Raw genomic sequence first — 19,650 nt, 5'->3', positions numbered from 1 at the left:
TTAGAAGAACATAAGAAATAAGAGTCGTCGGCCATTCGGCCCCTCGAGCCTGCTCCGCCATTTAATAAGATCATGGCTGATCTTGGACCTCAACTCCACTTTCCCGCCCGATTCTCCATATCCCTCGATTCCCCTAGAGTCCAAAAATCTATCGATCTCAGCCTTGAATATACTCAACGACTGAGCCTCCACAGCCCTCTGGGGCAGAAAATTCCAAAGATTCACAACCCTTATCCTGATCCCCGGTGTTCTGGGCAATATCACAAAAAAGCAGATGATCTGGCCATTATCACATTGCTGTTTGTGGGAGCTTGCTGTGCGCAAATTGGCTGCCGCGTTTCCTACATTACAACAGTGACTACACTTCAAAATGTACTTAATTGGCTGTAAAGCGCTTCAAGACGTCCCGAGGTCGTGAAAGGCACTACAGAAATGCAAGTCTTTCTTTCCTTCTCAGCTACTCACCCGCAGTAAGTAGTCCAGTAGTTCGGTATTACCATCGCTGAATCCCCCACCATCAACATCCTGGGGGGTCACCATTGACCAGACACTTAACTGGACCAGCCACATAAATACTGTGGTATCAAGAGCAGCTCAGAGGCTGGGTATTCTGCGGAGAGTGTCTCACCTCCTGACTCCCCAAAGCCTTTCCACCATCTACAAGGCACAAGTCAGGAGTGTGATGGAATACTCTCCACTTGCCTGGATGAGTGCAGCTCCAACAACACAAGAAGCTCGACACCATCCAGGACAAAGTAGCCCACTTGATTGGCACCCCATCCACCACCTTAAACATTCACTCCCTCCACCACCGGCACACCGTGGCTGCAGTGTGTACCATCTACAAGATGCACTGCAGCACCTCCCAAACCCACGACCTCTTCCACCTAGAAGGACAAGGGCAGCAGGTGCATGGGAACACCACCACCTCCAAGTTCCCCTCCAAGTCACACACCATCCTGACTTGGAAATATATCGGCCATTCCTTCATCGTCGCTGGGTCAAAATCGTTGAACTCCCTCCCTAACAGCACTGAGAGAGTACCTTCACCACACGGACTGCAGCGGTTCAAGGAGGCGGCTCACCACCACCTTCTCAAGGGGCAATTAAGGATGGGCAATAAATGCTGGCCTTGCCAGCGACGCCCACATCCCGTAAGCGAATTTTTAAAAAAGTCGTCGGTGGGCGCTGGCAGGAGTGGGGTTTGCTGAAAAGCACTTGTTTTACTGGGAGTTACTTGAGAAATGACACACGTTACAAGTTTATGAAAGATTTTATTCACTTTTCCTGATACATGCCAAAAGAATGAAAAACAAAAAAAAAAACGTAAAAGAGGTTTTATCAATGGAGTAACTGAATCAAAACCACAAATTAAATACAAATCTCATTGGAAAGCTTGATGTCTTTATAAAATATGAAAAACAGATAAATTACACACTGCTCCATAAGAGAACATGTCCCCAAATCAATAAATCACATCAACAATCCTACAGACAGAAATGTACATTGGAAAATTCGCACCACACAAAAAAACAACATTTAAGACTTTTTCACTTTTTGTACACAAACATTACAAAGATAGTTGAAATTCCAAGTAAACTTTTTTTTAAGACATTGATGGTTGCAGCTGTGACACTTGGAACGTTTTCTCTCCCGTTCAGCTCCAGATTCAGGTCATAATATAAATGTCTTATAAAAAAAGCTTTTTTCTTTTCTGTAATCCAGTTTATACAAGAAATCGCAAACGTACATCAACTAACATGCTGTCAGCGTGCAGAGACAGAGGGGATTGCATTACCGTTGAGGGAACAGTCACAAGGGAGGACAAATCCTTTTTTGGTTTAAAATTTAAAATGAGATTAACCAGCATTAACTCATGTACTGCAGTTTATCGACAATACATGGGTCCCCCCACCTCTCCTTATCCCAGACACACATGCACACAAAGTCTCTTGTACGCACACACCCACACTCATTCTAACACACACGGAGGTTTATTTACTGGTAATTTTGCAGCCAAGTTGCAGTTGCCACAGAGTGTCATAAAACATTCAGGTTCTGTCACTGTAAGCTCAATTATCCCGTCACCTCAGTCACACTGCCTCTGTTTTGCAACCATGCTCAGCATGACTGCTGTATAAATGTTAGTGATTCTTCTCTCTCTCACTTTCTCTTCCCCCCAACTCAATACTTAGTCTAACATACAGCAAGCCCGCTGGGAGTTCGAGCTCGTCATTTAATCTCGGGGGTCCAACCACTCAAGTGATTGTTCCGACGGTTGGCGTCATCGGTTCGGCTGAACGACACCCTTGGAAAAACTCTGCCAGTTATCCGCTGTTCTACATTTCTTCAGTGTGTACTGACGAGTACCCACATACTCTGCACGTTTCAAACAAGGAAACAGCCATTAACCCAGAATGGATGTGAAATGCCACTGGGAATGTTGCCGCACAGATGCTTGGTGGATCCAACATTCTGTTGCGATTCTATTGGAAGCATTAGCATGTTTAAATCTGTTAACTCCCCATTATAATACCCGGCAAAGCAATTTCAGATGTATATGCGTCAAGCATTCATGCACTTAATGATTCTCTCAGCATCACCAGTGGATTGAGGCAACATTTAGATTGTATGTAGGGGTCAATGGGGACTAAAATAATATTGAGAGGTGCTGCAATAGAATTGGTGAGGGAGGGAATGGGAAAAGCATTAAAAAAAAGCACTACAGCGTCCATTTTCAATGATGAAAGGGTCCCATTCCATTTAAGGATCTCGGTGTGTTGGACTGACCTGGAATCCGATTTGGAGACACCCCGACTTTTAGCACAGAGTAAACAGCAACACCCACCACAACTCTACCGAGAGTTCCGGCCATTCGCTGCCTAATGTGGGGGCCTGGCAGCCACCATTCCCCCCCCCCCCCACCCCCACGGGCAGCAGTGCTCGTTTTACAGGCAACCTCATTGGGGACACAATCTCATTCGGACTGTAACCGAGGCAGCGTCACCTCCGCTGGGTTAACTGAAGGTGGCGGAGGAGCTTTAGCGCCAAGAGCACACGGCGGGCTTCAAACCAAGTCCGCAAGGTGTCTCAGCGATGCCCGCAATCGCAAGAGTGCCTTGCAATGCAGCAATGTTTTTATTCAATGCGTGTTTGAAAATCGGAATAACTTCGGCCGGGGTGGGTGGTTTCCCTGCTTCAGTACTGACCATCCATCTGGGTGGGGGGTTTCCCTGCTTCAGTACTGACCATCCATCTATTAAACTAAGCGCCGGTGAGCACAGAAGCAGAAAACCCGCGCGGCCACTGACCATTGACTCGGTACCTTGTCTATTGAAAAAGCCCACGGTCCCCGGTGACCAGCCCCGACGATAGTACAAGCTTTCAGCTACTTGTGCTCTCTCTCTCTCTCTCTCTCTCTCTCTCTCTCTGTGATTCTGCACTGCGCACCAATCCGCAGCGATACCAGCACAGGCACCTTTGGGTTTTAAATTTTTTTTAGATCCTCAAACCGCAGAAGAAATGATCGAGAAAAGGAGCCCAAAGGGTAAAAGCTCGTTTTGTGACTGTTCCCCTTTTAAAAGAGGAGTTTTGAACAAAATACAAAACCACAGTTTGACCGATTCGAGGAGACTGAATCAACCTGGCAGCGTTTGGTTAACATTCATCTCCTGCCTCTGGTTAAATTAACAATTCTACACGATTTCCCCCACAATTCTGTTTCCTGTAGTGTATAAGCCCTCGAGATGCAGGATCACAAAATTCCAGAATATTCAGTAGTCGCTGATTCACCTCAGCAATTCCAATTTCGATTTTTAAGATTTCAAATGAAAAAAAAAATCCAACTTAAAGCAATTTATACAAATATAGTCTACAAGAGCATTTACATTTATCAGTTTAAACTTCCTGAGCAATCTTCAATGGAATTTTTCTAGAAAATAATTTAGTCTGTGTGAGAAAGTGCTTTAATAACTTCCTATATTAACATTAGACCAGGGTAACTTTACGGTTTTAAATATCAGTCTGCAATATCAAATGTTTTATGTCAAAAACAAAACCGTTTGATTAAATTTTCAATTAAAATTAAATAGCTTGCTGAAACACACCAACAGTATTACTAAAGTACAAAGGACAAAGTCTCACCATCGCAACCAAGTTGTGTACGATAAACCTCCAGCAGTGGATTGAAATAAATCTCCGAGTGGATTTTTACATGGCTCGCTGTCATCATTGATGCTGCTCTGTGATCTCTCTCTCTCCCCTTCCCTCAAGGCGCCGAATCGAGGAGAGTGTTGCACAGTCGACGGTCACCTTCTCCCTCCCCCCCTCCCACCTTGGCCTTGCTGACCCTTTCTGAAGCGCCGATCTAGATAGTGAGCTGTTCAACTACAGAAAGCATCACAGCCTGTCCCCCCACTCGACGCCTCCTACGTGTGTTTTCCGGGAGAAAAGGAAAAGAGGTGGGCGTGGGTGGTCACTGGGCGGGGATGAGGAATGGGAACCCTGGCTGATTTAGCCTCCTCCCACCACATCCAAGGATGCAAGGGGCCACTGGACCTCACCCTTCTGCTGCTCCAGGTAAGACCATCTCACTCAGCACAGACCAAAGATCAAACTTGGCATCTTCAGATCCGCAAGGCTTAGTATTTATGCAGGATGGTGTCTTCCTCCCAGTATATTTAAAGTTGTTTTTTTTTTTAAAAAAAGGCTATGGAGCCAAATCATTGTGTGTACTACGACTTGGACAAAAGGCAATTGGAGAATAAACTGGGATATACTGGTTTCTGATCACATTGAGGGAAATGTTTACCCCTCTTGACTATAATTTTGGTTTGTGCAGAGCAGGGCACAGCTGGGACCCATGTTGGCACTTCAGAACGTGTTACAAATAAACCCAATTAAAAAGGGCGGTCTGAATCTGCTGCTTTCTGTCAATGCACATCAGCCTGGCTGGCTTTAGATAACGAGCCGAGCGTTGGAAGGAGACGGACGATCAAAGGCTTCTCAATGGATGACTGAGGGCAACGACTGCCTTAGGGCCGCTATCGGGGTTTGGGGGCAGGGGAAGGAGATAAGAGACAGGGGCTGTGTATTTTAAATCACCAAATGTGATGAAGTTACTGCACGGACCAGTTCCATTCTGGCATTGACAATGGATGTACAGCGAGCTATCTTCACAGGGCCAAGCAGTGTGTGCGTGTGTTTACTAACCCGCTGGCCATGTGCATGCAAACAGGCCACTCCCCCTCTCCTATACCGCTAGCCAATATTCCCTAATTCTTTTTGGGTGCGTGGCGCACTCAGCATACCGTGCATGCGTGGTTTTGTCCTATTTAAAAGCCGGTGAGCCGGCTGCGTGGGAGCTGCCGAACGCTGCAGGGCTTAAAGGGAACATTGCCGCTAGCACGTGCCTGAAAGCGACCACCCTCTGCTGTGGATAAACTGGCTGCGATGGCTCGGCACATTCTGGTATTTTCCAGGGTGGGCCGTCACTCCCTGGTTACAGTTGTTCCAAATGTACAACAAACGTCGACAACAGAAATAAAATGAGTTCAGATGCTTTGTGGATAGACTGGCTGGCGTCATTTCCTCTCCATTGTGCTGGAAAATATTTCTGCAAATTTCCTCAGCTGCTCTGTGGCAGACAGAGATTCCTCTTGGAGCCGCTGATTGTTAACCCTCAAGTTAGCCACCTCTGCCTGAAGGACAAACTTATCCTCTTTCTCCTGTAGAGAGACAGAGTTTCCTCAGTTAGGCGCGTAAAGCACGGAAGACGAAACATTCCAGTAGCATAGTGTTACTCGCCAACGTCTTGTTGGGGGCCACAATGCGTCACTAAGGAGCAGTGCTGTACAACGGAGGGGCCTCTCCACCGCCGGCAGCTCCTGACTTTGAATCATGCCACTGTGGCCAGCTGCTCAGTGAAGGGCCTGGCACTGCAACCATTAGAAAGGGAAAATATCCCACAGGACCAATAGTTCTACACTCCCAGTGCAGTGCTGAGGGAGCGCCGCACCGTCGGAGGTGCCGCCTTTCAAGGAGACGTTAAACCGAGGCCCCGTCTGCCCTCTCAGATGGACGTAAAAGATCCCATGGCCAGTATTCGAAGGGAGGATAGCTGGTGTGGGAAAAATCAAAAATATAGGCCGGCAACGGTGCCGCAGCACATCAGAGCGTCTACAAGCTGCGCCAGGGAACGCCAGGACCAGCGTTTCCCCATACGGTGAATTACTGAGTTCCACTAGCGCCACAAGATGGCGAGCGTGTGGCGGGAACTATAAAACAACCTGGAGCACCAGCCTTTCTCTGTGGAGGTACTACAACAGCAACATCTGTTGGTATAGGGCCTTTAATGGAAAACAAAAATGTTTTAAAATCCCAAGGCGCTTCACAGACAGGCACGTGGAAAACTTGGGTCAAGCGGGGAAAGGAGAGATTAGGATGGATGGCCAAAGGCTTGATTCAAAGAGATGGTATTTTAAAAGGAGGAAGAGAGAGAGAGAAAGAGAGAAAGAGAGAGAAAAAGAAAGAAAGATGAAAGAAAGAAAAAGAAAGGAGGGAGAGCGCAAATGGGATTAGGGAGGGATTTCAAGAGAGAGTAGGACCCAACGGTGTTGGGAAAGGCCTCGGACCTAATCCTCAGCAAGCCCATCTCTGCATAAAAGGGACAAAATACAAATAAATTGTCTAACAAGAGAACATAGCCTGTCCAGCAGAGATGAAGAGTGAGGAGGCCAAACGGTTAATGTGATGAGTTACTAATCCATTGAGCGGCGCAGTGCTGGATGCTTCAGTGAATACCACTTGCGAGCTTCTTGTGGGCAGCTCCCTTCCATACACGCCGCCACTGCAGGGAAACGGCCTGTGTTCGAGATCTATTCCCAGGCTTCCTGCGCTTTAATGTTTCAACACTGGCTGCACAGTGTTTTCTTTGGATCTTCTAAATACCAAGGGAATACTTCAGGATAAGTCCTTGCAGATGACTGGTGCTTGGAAAAACGTTCCCATATCCCACAAAGGATGTCTTGGAAACACTCCTTCATTTTCTGATCCCACTCCAGTTTTTACAGCTGCCTCGGGCAATTAGTGACTCAAGTTGAAAGACTGCCCCAAACTCACCATTTATCATGGTGCTATTATTAAGCTGTGCAAATTCTGTGACTGTATCCTCCATAACAATGCCTACATACATGGCCATGCATCTCAAGACACAGAACAATTAAAGTTTACAGCATGGAATGAGGCCATTCAGCCCATCACGTCAGCTGATCTCACTGCCTCGCTCTCTCCCCACAGCCCTGTAACCGTCTTCTGCTTTAATGTTTATCGACTCTCCTCTTAAAGAATGCAGCAGTCTCTGCCTCAACTACTCCCCGTGACAAAGCTATCCATTTTCCAACCGCTCTCTGCATAGAAAAGTTTTTCCGAATCTCTCGCCTTGCTCTGTGTGAATTTTAAATTGATGATCCCTTAACCAGAGGAAATAAGTCTCCCTGTTCACCCTTTCTTAATCCTTCATCATTAGAAATATCTATTAAATCTCGTTCACTGCTTCTGTGGAAATAGTGTTTGTATCTAAATTTCTCCTTATAATTTCTCATCCCCGGTATGAGCATGAGGTCACTGTCGAAAGCGAGCATTATCTTGCTTGTTTATCCAGACTGCAAGAAATAAAACCCAGGACCTTTCCCCAAACTGCACTGGAATGGCGACAATCTCCGGACATCCTTTAGGGAAGGAAACCTTCCGTCTTTACCCGCTCCAGCCTAGGCGCCAGTCCCACACTAACGTGGTTGACTCTAAACTGCCCGCTGAGGTGGCCTAGCAAGGCACTCGCCTTCTGAAGGGGCAACTAGGGATGGGTAATAAATGCCGGCCTTGCCAACGACGCCCACGTCCCGAGAATGAATCAAAGAAATAGGTTGCAGCTGCACCTCTTACCTTCAGCAGATCGTCCTGAAGCTGCTTCAGTTGGACCTCAAGCTGGTACACTTTCCCCGTCAGCGCTAACCCTGGCTCATCGCTGTAACAGAAGATACACTCGTTACATTTAGAACAATGCCTCAGCTGTGGCTCAGTGGCTCGCACTCCCGCCTTTCCAATCAGAAGGTCGGGAGCTTCAAGCCCCCGCTCCAACGACTCGAGCACAGAATCCAGGCTGGCACTCCAGTACTGAGGGAGTGCTGCACTGTCGAAGGCGCCATCTTTTGGCTGAGATGTTAAACCGAGGTCCTGTCTACGCTCTCAGGTGGATGTAAAAGATCCCGTGGGACCCAGAGGAGCAGGGGGAGTTCTCCCGTGCCCTGGGCCAATATTTATCCCTCAATAAAGATCATTAAAACAGATGATCTGGTCATTATCACATTGCTGCTTGCGGGAGCTTGCTGTGCGCAAATTGGCTGCCGTGCTTCAGTGATACTGAAGGTGCACAATCCCTTGCTACTCTAGATTACACCAGCAGGTGTCACTGAGGTAACAAACACAACTGACTGCCACGGAGAAGTTAAAAAAAAACTGCTGCAACAAAGTGAACAGTTTATAAAGATGCTTCCCAGGGCTAAGTTTGTACGTGGTAGTGGGTACGGAGCCATTTGGACCCGGGATCACTGGTCTGTGTCAAGAGGTTTGAATTGCTGTTAACACGAGTTCAGGAAGGGATGCGAAACAAAAAGGAAGTTGGCTGGGATTCCCGCTCCTGGTTGTTGGAAGGTTTGGGTACGTGACAGGGCGAGGTCTGGGTCAGGCTCAGCGCCGACAGCACGCCATGGTAGAACAGCCTGTTGACATTTTATAGGTAAACGCTTGATCCGCGTGATCTCCTGGACTGGTTTCGATCGTCTGAGGGGGTCGGAGAGCAATTTTGCGGTGTACTTTTTTTTTTTTTGCTTACCGGCCTGGAGAGATATTTTCTGACCTCTCCTAGGAGATGACATGGCCGCGGGGGCAGGCGGAGGGGCAGGAAGGGGCTGGTCACGATGCCCCAGCTAGCGAGGTGTGGGGCAGGCTTGATGGACCAGTTGGGCTTTTCCTGCCTGTTAATTTTGCATGTTCGTTATGACTCACTTTCTGGAGTCACAAATGGCGACTTAGGTGAGGTGCGGAGAGGAGTCAACCTCTGTGGAACTGTATCGCAGCATGAATTATCCTCAGAGAATGGGACCAGAGGGAGGGGGTGGGGAAGAATACAGAATTTCTCCCCCACCAGCCCCCCCACATAATTGTATGAATCCCGACCAAGGCAGCTAGCTGGAACTCACCAACTCTCCTTACTTGGTTCTTAAGCCAACAATCCAACCCTTAAATAACATAATCCTATATTAGAGTTTGACTAGAATGTGCTCATAGCAGCATTAACCCATCTTTGTGCTTGCATTGCTGGATTCATTAATCCTTTTAATCCGAACCATAACATTTTGCAACTGTGCGGAACTTATTAATTAAAATAGGTGCAGGGATAAATCTGCAACTGACAACAAAGCGAAGCACCAATCGGAAAGAGCTTTGACCTGACTGAAAGGTGGGCAGTGGAAAGGTTAAAAGCAACGACTTCACTGACTGATTCTACGAGCTCTGCGTCTGCACGTGACCCCAGCTCTAAATCACCTTTTCCAAATTAAATTGCATTTTCATGTCTTCTGTACTTCAGTAATTCAATATCGACCATGCACTGCAAGTCAATGAGCTCGCGTGAAGGGTTCCAGCAGAAACATTAATCAGCCGTAGATATTAACCAATCTTTCTCTTTCAGATGCTAAACATATGGTGCATTTTCTCTCTTTATTTCAGATTTTCAGTCTTGGGTCTGGCACCACTTTCTGTGCAACCGATTAACAACAACTTGCATTTATATAGCACCTTTAACGTAGCATAATGTCCCAAGGCGCTTCACTGGAGCGTTATGAAACAAAATTTGACACTGAGCCACATAAGATGATGTTAGTGCAGATGACCAAGGTCAAAGAGATAGGTTTTAAGGAGCGTCTTAAAGGAGGAGAGGAGGTAGAGGGGTTTAGGGAGGGAATTCCAGAGCTTAGGGCACAGCCGACAATGGTGGAGCGATTAAAATCGGGGATGGACAAGAGGCCAGAATTGGAGGCGTGCAGATATCTCGAGGGGGAGGGGAGGGGAGGGGGGCGCTGGAGGAGGTTACAGAGATAGGGAGGGGGACGAGGCCATGGAGGGGTTTGAACACAAGGACGAGAACTTTAAAACTGAGGCGTTGCTTAACTGGGAGCCAATGTAGGCCAGCAAGCACAGGGGTGATGGGTGAACGGGACTTGGTGCGAGTTAGGACACGGGCAGTCGAGTTTTGGATGACCTCAACTTTACGTAGGGTAGAACATGGGAGGCCAGCCAGGAGTGCATTGGAATAAGTTAATTATAATTGCAGGTATGGTGAGAAATTGATGTCACGCACTTCAGAAATGGACTGAAGAAACATGATAGGAATTCTAGCAGTTATGAATGTTTTTTGGTATAAGGAGCAAGGGGCAACAAATACAAAGTAGGAAAAATAAGGCTGTTCTGTCGCACCTTGATGTGAACAGAACTTGATGCAGTGCAGGGAACAAATAGTCAAGAAGCATTGGGAAATCATAAGAACAAATAGCAGTCACCTTAAAATATGTGGTGCTCGGGGGGAGGACTGTCGCTCCAGGGTAAGGTGTGGATGTACAGGGCTATAGGCTGGTCCAACCTCGGATCCAACGGAGGCATCATTCAGTGAGAAAAGGGAAACAGCTCTCTGGACTGGAATAAAAAAAAAACACAGAACAGAATTATCATTGGCAAGTCCTGTTGGAAGATCCCTCCAGTGTTCCCTGCTCGCTATCCGGACTCAGTCTTGGTTCGGTGGCTAGCTCTCTTGCCTCAGTCAGAAACTGCGGGTTCAAACTGCACTCCAGAGCCTTGAGCATGTGCAGGGAACAAATGGTCAAGAGCATTGGGAAATCAGACCGACATTCTCAGTGCAGTACTGGGGGGAGGGCGGCGCTGTCGGAAGTCTTTCGGATGAGATATTAAACCAAGTCTGCCTTCTCAGCTGGAAGAAAAATTTCCCATAGCACTATTCAAAGAGCAGCGAGACTCGCCCGGTGTTCTGGCCAATATTTATCTCCTTAACCAGCATCACTACAGCAGATTGTTTGGTCATTTGTCTCAGTGCTGTTTGTGGGACCTTGCTGTGTGCAGATCAGCAGCCACATTTGCCTACATTATAACAGCGACTACATTTCAAAAGCATTCCGACAACAACAACTTGTATTTATACAGCGCCTTTAACGCAGTAAAACATCCCAAGGTGCTTCACAGGAGCGATTATCAAACAAAATTTGACACCCTGCAGCGGGTAGTCAAAACTGCCCAACGCATTACCGGCACCCGGCTACCGACCATAGAGCACATATACCAGAAACGCTGTTTACGGAGGTCACGGTCCATCATCAAAGACCCTACCCACCCCAGCCACAGTCTGTTCGCCCTCCTGCCATCTGGGAGACGCTACAGATGCATTCGCACCCGTACGACCAGATTTAGGAACAGCTTCTTTCCCAGGGCTGTCATCCTACTGAACTCCACAAATAAACTCTAAAGCCTGCACATCTGCCAATGCACTTTATTATGGTTCTGTTTATGTTAATGTATTACAAGCCAAATGTATGTTGAATGTTTAAATGTCTTAATCTAAATGTACACTCTCGGGAGCCGCAAGCCTACATTTCGTTGTACTGCACTTGTGCACTAACAATGACAATAAAAGTTGATTTGATTTTGATTTGATTTGGAGGCGGCGATATTAAGACAGGTGACCAAAAGCTTGGTCAAAGAGGTCGGTTTTCAGGAGAGTCTTAAAAGGAGAGAGAGACGGAGAGGTTTAGGGAGGGAATTCCAGAGCTCGGGGCCCAGGCAGCTGAAGACACGGCCGCGCCAATGGTGGAGCGATTAAAATCAGGGGGTGCGCAAGAGGTCGGAATTGGAGGAGCGCTGAGATCTCGGAGGGTTTTACATTTACATAGAAGCGGGTTGGACTTCGATTGACCCTTTCAGCGTAGATACATTTTTCTGACTGTCTGCTTCACATTCTGTGACAGACTCTGCACGGCCTGTAAATACAACAAACTAGAACACTCGAGGAAACATCTGGCAACTGATTACAGGCTTTCAGTGACGTGAAGACTGCACACATTCATCAGACACAGCTGCTCCGCAAATGCAGTGCTAGACATATAGCTGCGACAATTAAGAGCATTCCCCCCCTCCCCTCCCCCCCCCATGGGAACAGTCAAGTGAATAGTAAGAATCCTTGGTCAAACCCATGCCAAGATGGGAGCGGGGGTGAAAATCAACAACAGAAAACAATCGTATGAAGAAAGCCCAAATAGGGTGTTACTGTGAACAAGTCTTGGCACAAAGCTCGTTTTATTTCCCTTTTTTCCGTGGGGATATACCCCCGAGTAAAAAACATTCCTCCTTTCAGGCAGGAAGGTAACCAGTGGCAGATCACAATTTTTTAAAAACTAGGTTAGGTTTTTGACAGAATAAAACCACATTCTTTTCATCTAGTTTGTGCATTCCCCACCCCCCAAACCATTTATAAAATACCCTTATTATTCTTGCAATGAAAGCAAACGGCGATTCCTACAGGACATTAACTTGTAAAAATATACCATGGATTTAGAATCATCGAATAATACAGCACAGAAGGAGGCCATTCAGCCCATCGAGTCTGCGCCGGCTCTTTCGAATAGCAATCCTGTTAGTCCCACTCCCCCGCTCTTCCCCATATCCGTGCAATTTTTTCTCCTTCAAGTATTTATCCAATTCCCTTTCGAAGGCTGCTATTGAATCTGTATCCAGCGCCCTATCAGGCAGTGCATCCCAAATCCCAACCACTCGCTGCGTAAACAATGTTTTTCCTCCTGTCGCCTCTGGTTCTTTTCCCCAATCACCTTAAATCTGCGCTCTCTGGTTATCGACCCTTCTGCCATCAGAAACAAATGTCTCTTTACTTACTCTCTCCAAACCCTTCATGTTTTTAAACACCTCTATTAAATCTCCTCTCAGCCTCTGCTCTGAGAACAACCCCAGCTTCACCACGTAACTGTAATCCCTCAACCTTGGAACCATTCTAGTAAAAAAAGTCAAAGCAATGCAGATCGGAACCGGCAAATTAAAAGATGCACAAGATGTAGGAGTCATCAGTCAAGACCACTGAAGTATCCAGTTAAGTAACACTATCAACATGGCTAATTATGCACAGTTATGCACCTCTCAGGGCTGTAAGTTAGAGACTCACAGAACTGAAGCGGTTTCCATTAAAGAAGATTGAGGGGAGAGCTGCTCCAGCTCTATAAAATGCCGAGTGAAATAGATAATGTGGGTTTTGCTGAACTGGATAACCAGAGTTAAAAGGCCTCAAGCAAGAACCGAGATTAGAGGAAATTCCTCCTCTTCCCCACCCCATAACAGAAGTCGCGTGAAACACCTTATTAAAAAAAGTGGCAGTTGAGCTTTTGGCTAGGAAAGTGTAGAGAAAGAATTTAGGATACGTAGAGAGATAAATTGAATGCTGTGGGACACGATGGTTCCCGAGATAGTGGTAATGCGTTAATGCTGTGCCAAGACAGACAACTGGCCCACAACGAGCAACATAGGGGGGGGACAGAGATAGGCAAGCTTGCGTTTCTGGTCAGCAATGAAGCTCCTCCACCGCACCAACTCACTCCCATTCCCTCTATAACCAGCCCCTAAAGTACCGTGGAAGGCATGCTCGGGTCTGCCAGTCCAGAAATGGCAGCCGCTTGGAGATGCACAAGAGCAAAATCACTGACATAGCATAATTTTTTTTATTTAAAGTAACCTCAGGAAGTTAAATAAATCGCACTGTTCCTTTAAGATATGGAGGTGACCATGTCTGTAGAAACACTGGATTTCCAGCATATCTGCGCTCAGCACCAGCCCCACTTCAGGTGATAGGAAATCACTTTTTAAAGTCTTTAAGGTAACAATGATCCCAACGCGAGTCTCCCTCCATTACTGGAGGAAGTGGCGATACAGAAAGTAAAAGGCCTCACTCTTTTATATAAAAAAAAAAAAAAAAATGACCATTTCCAGCAGTTTTGGGCTTTGTTGAAACCCATTTGTTCCGCTGGCAAAGTCTGCTGCTTAATCCGCTGACCAACTTTGAGCTCCTTTCACTATGGATCGGGCATCGAGTTACTCCTGTAGTTAATGTTTGCCGTTATTGTTGGTCTGAGTGTTGCTGAAAATCAATCCTTCAGTACAATCGACACCAGTCTGTGGCTAACCCATACCAAACAATGCAGTGTCCCACCTCAGCGCCAATCCAACGTCTTTTACCGCTGGTGACTTGCCGACGGGATAAATCCAGATTTCGTTTCACACAGCCTCAAGTCCCAGGATATTCAGCTCAGAGGAGTTCATGTGATGCCGATAGGGTTGCATTGTGTCGGCACTCTCTGACTAGTCTCAGGTGACGCTATCCCAGAGGTTTCAGGTTATCCCTCGCTGAATTGCTGCCCCATCTCACAATAGTGATATTATTCTAGGCTCTTTCTCACACAAACACAGGTTTCCAAGAAGCACTGTGACTCGGTGTGTGTCTCGGTTTTCTGTTGTTCATTTGTAAACATATTAACCAGGAATAAAACAAGGAAGCTACGGAGAAAGATTTAACCTCACGAGGCTTGAATTTATTTCTTCAGCAGGGCTGTGCTGGATTTTCCAGTGGGCTGGAAGCATCGAGAACATTGGAAGTTTTTGGAAATGCACATTACACAGAAGGTACTGACAACATGAGTGAATGGTAATCCACATTAAGGGGACAGGTGGCACAATAACCATTTATGTTTTGCCAGCTGAAGCGAGAGTGGATTCATGTCTTAGAATTGAACAACATCCAATATATGAATGTACCTGAGTCAGGTCAGTGTTGAGGATTGAAAATCGTGCCAAATTAGGGAGCCAGTTTTGTGCAGTTAGGAACTGGACTGGGACTGGCCGAACTCATTGCACATAGGGCCCTCCAAGCCAACAGAAGAAACCTTTGTTCCAATAGCCTGGGCTGGATTTGTGTCCAGTCCCTCGAAGGGGAAAGGAGTCCAACACTCATTCTTACACAACAAGTGGTTAGGGGATTTGGAATGAACTGCCCTGATAAGGTGGTGGATACAGATTCAATAGTAGCCTTCAAAAAAAAAAAGGGAACTGGAGGCGAAAAAATTGCAGGGATATGGGGGAAGAGCAGGGGAGTGGGACTAACTGGATTGCTCTTCGAAAGAGCCGGCGCAGACTCGATGGGCCGAATGGCCTCCTTCTGTGCTGTACTATTCTGTGATTTTATGACACTGCTCTTGTGTCCCATCAGGTTATTTGCAATAACGATTTACATGAAAATTCATTAGTCTCCTACATATGTGTAATTAGTAGCTGAGCCAGTGAGCCCTTAAACTCCACTTGATCTTCAGCCCTGACATTAGCAGTTTGGCTTTAATAAATAAGAGATTTTATTGCATGGTATTTCAGGGCAAATTCATCATGGATGTGCTCCTGGAGCGGAGCCTCACTTGACAGGGGCTATAGTCAGAGAGAAGACTGTAGCACAATAGCCCGATGCTCTGACTTCACCTATCGAAGCTCCGCTCCACAGACTGACTGAATATTCTCGACAGTATATCCAGGGCCCAGCTAAATAGATAGCTAGACTGGAATGAACACATTTCAAATGTTTGAAGAAATTAGAAATTCCTGGGTGTGAAACTTAGTTTTTTTTTAAAAACAAACTTTAAAAATGTTTCGAAGCTTGAATCCTACCTTCGTATGCTTTGGCGACACTGACCAGACTGGACCATTCCAGCCCCGACTCGGTGTCTGGCAGAGGCATCAGTCCTGGATCATTACGACGCACAGGTACTCGGTCACGCACATCAATCAAGGACAACTCGGAGGCAGACATGTTAGCTGAACAGGAGAGACACAAAACAGGTTTCACGGCCAGAGTTTGAGGAGGCGTCCACACTGGACTGTAAAAACACAATTATCACATCAAAATAGTTTGTTGTTTTTTTTTTTAAATATAAAAGGAAAAAAGGGTTAATTTTTCAGAAGCAAAGTTTTTCCAGCATTGTTTCGCTCATGGGGTGAAACACAGTCACAGAGGCAGAGAATGAGTAGAAGCATGGCTTGAGAGCAGAGGCCACGTTACATTATAGCGCGCTAACAACTGAGGGGGAGAAAAAGCACAGCCTGAAAGACGGTAGAACATATGCGGCCCAAGTTTACACACCACCTCAAGTGTCAAGCACTATGTGGATCTCACCAATCCAGTTCATTCTCTCTCTCTCTTACAATCTCACTCTCCTCCACTCCCAACACATACAACCCCCTGTGAACATAAACCAGTGAGAAAACAGTAACACCATTCATTTGGAGGGATGAAATGCAGCAATAAGTAGAAGACAAACCGCATCCCTGGCCCAGTGCCGAAGAGTAACACTAAGGGAGACATGAACCTGTTACATCTCCTGTCCCACTCGTGAGTGAGACTTGAGCACAAAATCTAGGCTGACACTCCCAGTGCAGTGCTGAGGGAGTGCTGCACTGTCGGAGGTGCCGTCTTTCGGATGAGATGCTAAACCGAGGCCTCGTCTGCGCTCTCAGGTGGACGTAAAAGATCCCACGGCCACTATTTCGAAGAAGAGCAGGGGAGTTCTCCCCGGTGCTTGGCCAAAGTTGGCGGAGTACAGCTGGACTGCATATGCCAACTCAACTGAGACAAGGCAAGACAACACACCACACCTGTGATGGTAGGTTAATGCTGTGAAAATGTCTAAAGTGGAGAAAATGAATTGAGGAGGGAAAGGAGAGAAAGTAAAAGGATAAAATGCTATGCTCTGCAGGCTTACAATAATTCTATACATACATATACACAAATAGAATAAGGATAGGAGTTAAAATTCAAAATTTACAACTAGAAAGATCATCAAGGAATAACTGAGCAGATATTACTGCCTGACTGATTTATTTTATATTCTTACATTTTTTTTCAAGGCCGATTGCTCCTGGCGGCTGGGCGACTCTGCGAATGGGCAGTGTTTGGGAAGGATATGCGCTGGTGAAGATCACATCGTTTGGCAGAGCCTGGTCAAGAGCTGCAATCTGGGAATTGCAGAAGCTGGGTTCCCTCCGACCACTACAGATACTTTCATCGGAAAGCGTCCTCTGCAGGGTCTTTCGCGAAGAATGCTAGAGAAGCAGAGAGTTTTTTAAAAAAAAACATAATAAACAAAGGCGAAGGCTTCACACAAAGGCTGCGTGACATTTGTGCTCGGAGTGTGTCTGCTGGACCGCTCAAGAAGGATTCCAGATCACCGACTGCGGTCAAACTTCCTGGACAGCACTACTCCCGATTGGACAGTGCAGCCAGGAAGCTTGCCCGCAACATTGGGAATCGGCACCCGCTCTCCGGGATCACTCGGGAGACTTGTAAGGTTCTGTCGAGATACATTTTGGGAATACAGGTCCACTAGGATATACACGCAGGGGTGTGATGATATCACCCTGTTGCCTGGGGTGGGGAGAGTGTCAAGGAGGCACAGAGTAAAGGCCACTGTAGCTTCCCGTTATTTATATCGTGCCATGGTCATACTCGTATGAGACACAGTTATAGGAGAATGACATTTTGTGCAGAAAGAATGCCAATATGAGGGGCTGGCACGTTCGCGATAATCAGTAGCACACACTTGTTGAAGCTTGAAGTTTATCATTGCGGACACCAGATCTACAAAGGTGTGGAGATGCCGGTGTTGGACTGGGGTGGACAAATGTAAGAAATCACAACACCAGGTTATAGTCCAACAGCTTTATTTGAAATCACAAGCTTTCGGAGCGCTGCTCCTTCGTCCTTCACCTGATGAAGGAGCAGCGCTCCGAAAGCTTGTGATTTCAAATAAAGCTGTTGGACTATAACCTGGTGTTGTGTGATTTCTTACAGATCTGCAAAGGCAGTGGCAGAAATTTTGCTCACGGGGAGGTTAAATAAAAGGCAGCAAACACATGAGGACAGCTATAAAATAAAAACTGAAAATGCTGGAAATACTCAGGCAGCATCTGTGGAGAGAGAAACAGAGTTAACGTTTCAGGTCGATGACCCTTCGTCAGAACTGGAAAAAGTTGGAGATGCAACAGGTTTTTAAGCAAGAGCAGGGGCAGGGAGAGGGGGGAGGGGAGGAAAGAACAAAAGGGGAGGTCTGTGATAGGATGGAGGGCAGGAGAGATTAAGAGACAAAAGGGATGATGGCGCGAGGAAAAAAGGAGATGGTAATGGGACAAGTTACAAACAAAAGATGACGCTAGATGAAATAACAACAAAAAGTGCTAGAAACACTCAGCAGGTCAGGCAGCATCGAGGAGAGAGAAACAGTTAACGTTTCGTCAGAACTGGACTGCAGAGTGTTTCCAGCACTCTGTTGTTATTTCAGATTTCCAGCATCCGCAGTATTTTGCTACTGCATGATTCTAGATGAAGTGTAAATGGCAATGGCAGGATGATCAACAGCTGCCATGCGAGAGAGGGAGAGAAAAAAAAAAGGATAGGGGCCGAGGTTATGGTCTGAAATTGTTGAACTCTATGTTGAGTCCAGAAGGTTGTTAAGTGCCTAATCGAAAGATGAGGTGCTGTTCCTTGAGCTTACGTTGAGCTTCATTGGAAGTGTAAGTGGTCGAGGACGGTGAGGTCCGAGTGGGAGTGGAGCGGAGAATTAAAGTGACAGGCGACCGGAAGCTCGGGGTCACCCTTACAGACTGAACGGAGGCGTTCTGCAAAGCGGTCACCCAATCTGCGTTTGGTCTCCCCAATGCAGAGGAGACCGCATCGTGAGCAGCGAATACAGTATACTAGATTGCAAGAAGTACAAGTAAATCGCTGTTTCACCTGGAAGGAGTTTTTGGGGCCCTGGACAGTGGGAAGGGGGGAGGTAAAAGGGCAGGTGTTGCATCTCCTGCGCTTGCACGGGAAGGTGCCGGGCGAAGGGGAAGGGGCGATAGAGGGGTGGACCAGGGTGTCGTGGAGGGAGCGGTCCCTTCAGAATGCTGAAAGGGGAGGTGAGGGGGAAGATGTGTTTGGTGGTGGGATCACGCTGGAGGTGGCGGAAATGGCGGAGGATGATCTGTTGAATGTGGAGGCTGGTGGGGTGAGAGGCGAGGACAAGGGGAACTCTATCGTGGTTTCAGGAGGGCGGGGAAGGGGTTAGAGCAGAAGTGCGGGAGATAGAATGGACACGGTCAAGGGCCGTGACAACCACAGTAGAGGGGAATCCTCGGTTGAGGAAAAAGGTATGTCAGAAGCACTGGTATGGAAGGTGTCATCGTCGGAGCAGATGCGGCAGAGACGGAGAAACTGGGAGAATGGAATAGACACGATGGGCCGAAGGGCCTCTTTCTGTGCTGTAAAACTCTATGACTCCTTACAGGAAGCGGGGTGGGAGGAAGTGTAGTCCAGGTAGCTGTGGGGGTCAGTGGGCTTATAGTGAATGTTTGTCAATAGCCTATCCCCAGTGTTGTGTATGTACCTTTAAGAGAATAACTGGTCTCAGGCTGCAGTACCGGCAGTGACCACCCCTGTATAAAAGGCGC

At 46.9% G+C, this 19,650-nt stretch overlaps 1 protein-coding gene across 6 annotated transcripts in view; it reads right to left on the bottom strand.

The window, feature by feature from the left end:
* Window positions 1-1,254: 1,254 nt before the first annotated feature.
* The window catches only part of sipa1l3 (signal-induced proliferation-associated 1 like 3), a 233,984-nt gene continuing 215,588 nt past the window's right edge, over window positions 1,255-19,650 (bottom strand). For all 6 annotated transcript variants that reach the window (XM_085973275.1, XM_085973272.1, XM_085973277.1 and 3 more), the window contains 5 exons: window positions 17,055-17,262; window positions 15,832-15,978; window positions 10,617-10,749; window positions 7,942-8,023; window positions 1,255-5,726 (listed from right to left, as the gene is read on the bottom strand). In XM_085973275.1, coding sequence (XP_085829401.1) covers window positions 5,583-5,726; window positions 7,942-8,023; window positions 10,617-10,749; window positions 15,832-15,978; window positions 17,055-17,262 — 714 coding nt within the window. In that variant the 3' untranslated portion in view covers window positions 1,255-5,582. The remainder of the gene's footprint in view (window positions 5,727-7,941; window positions 8,024-10,616; window positions 10,750-15,831; window positions 15,979-17,054; window positions 17,263-19,650) is intronic.

Source organism: Somniosus microcephalus, chromosome 34 (genome assembly GCF_052327205.1).
Source record: "Somniosus microcephalus isolate GS21.2 chromosome 34, FLI_Smic_1.0, whole genome shotgun sequence".
Lineage (NCBI taxonomy): Eukaryota > Metazoa > Chordata > Chondrichthyes > Squaliformes > Somniosidae > Somniosus > Somniosus microcephalus.
The sequence above is the reverse complement of the archived record's forward strand: the minus strand, read 5'-3'. Positions and strand labels throughout refer to the sequence as shown.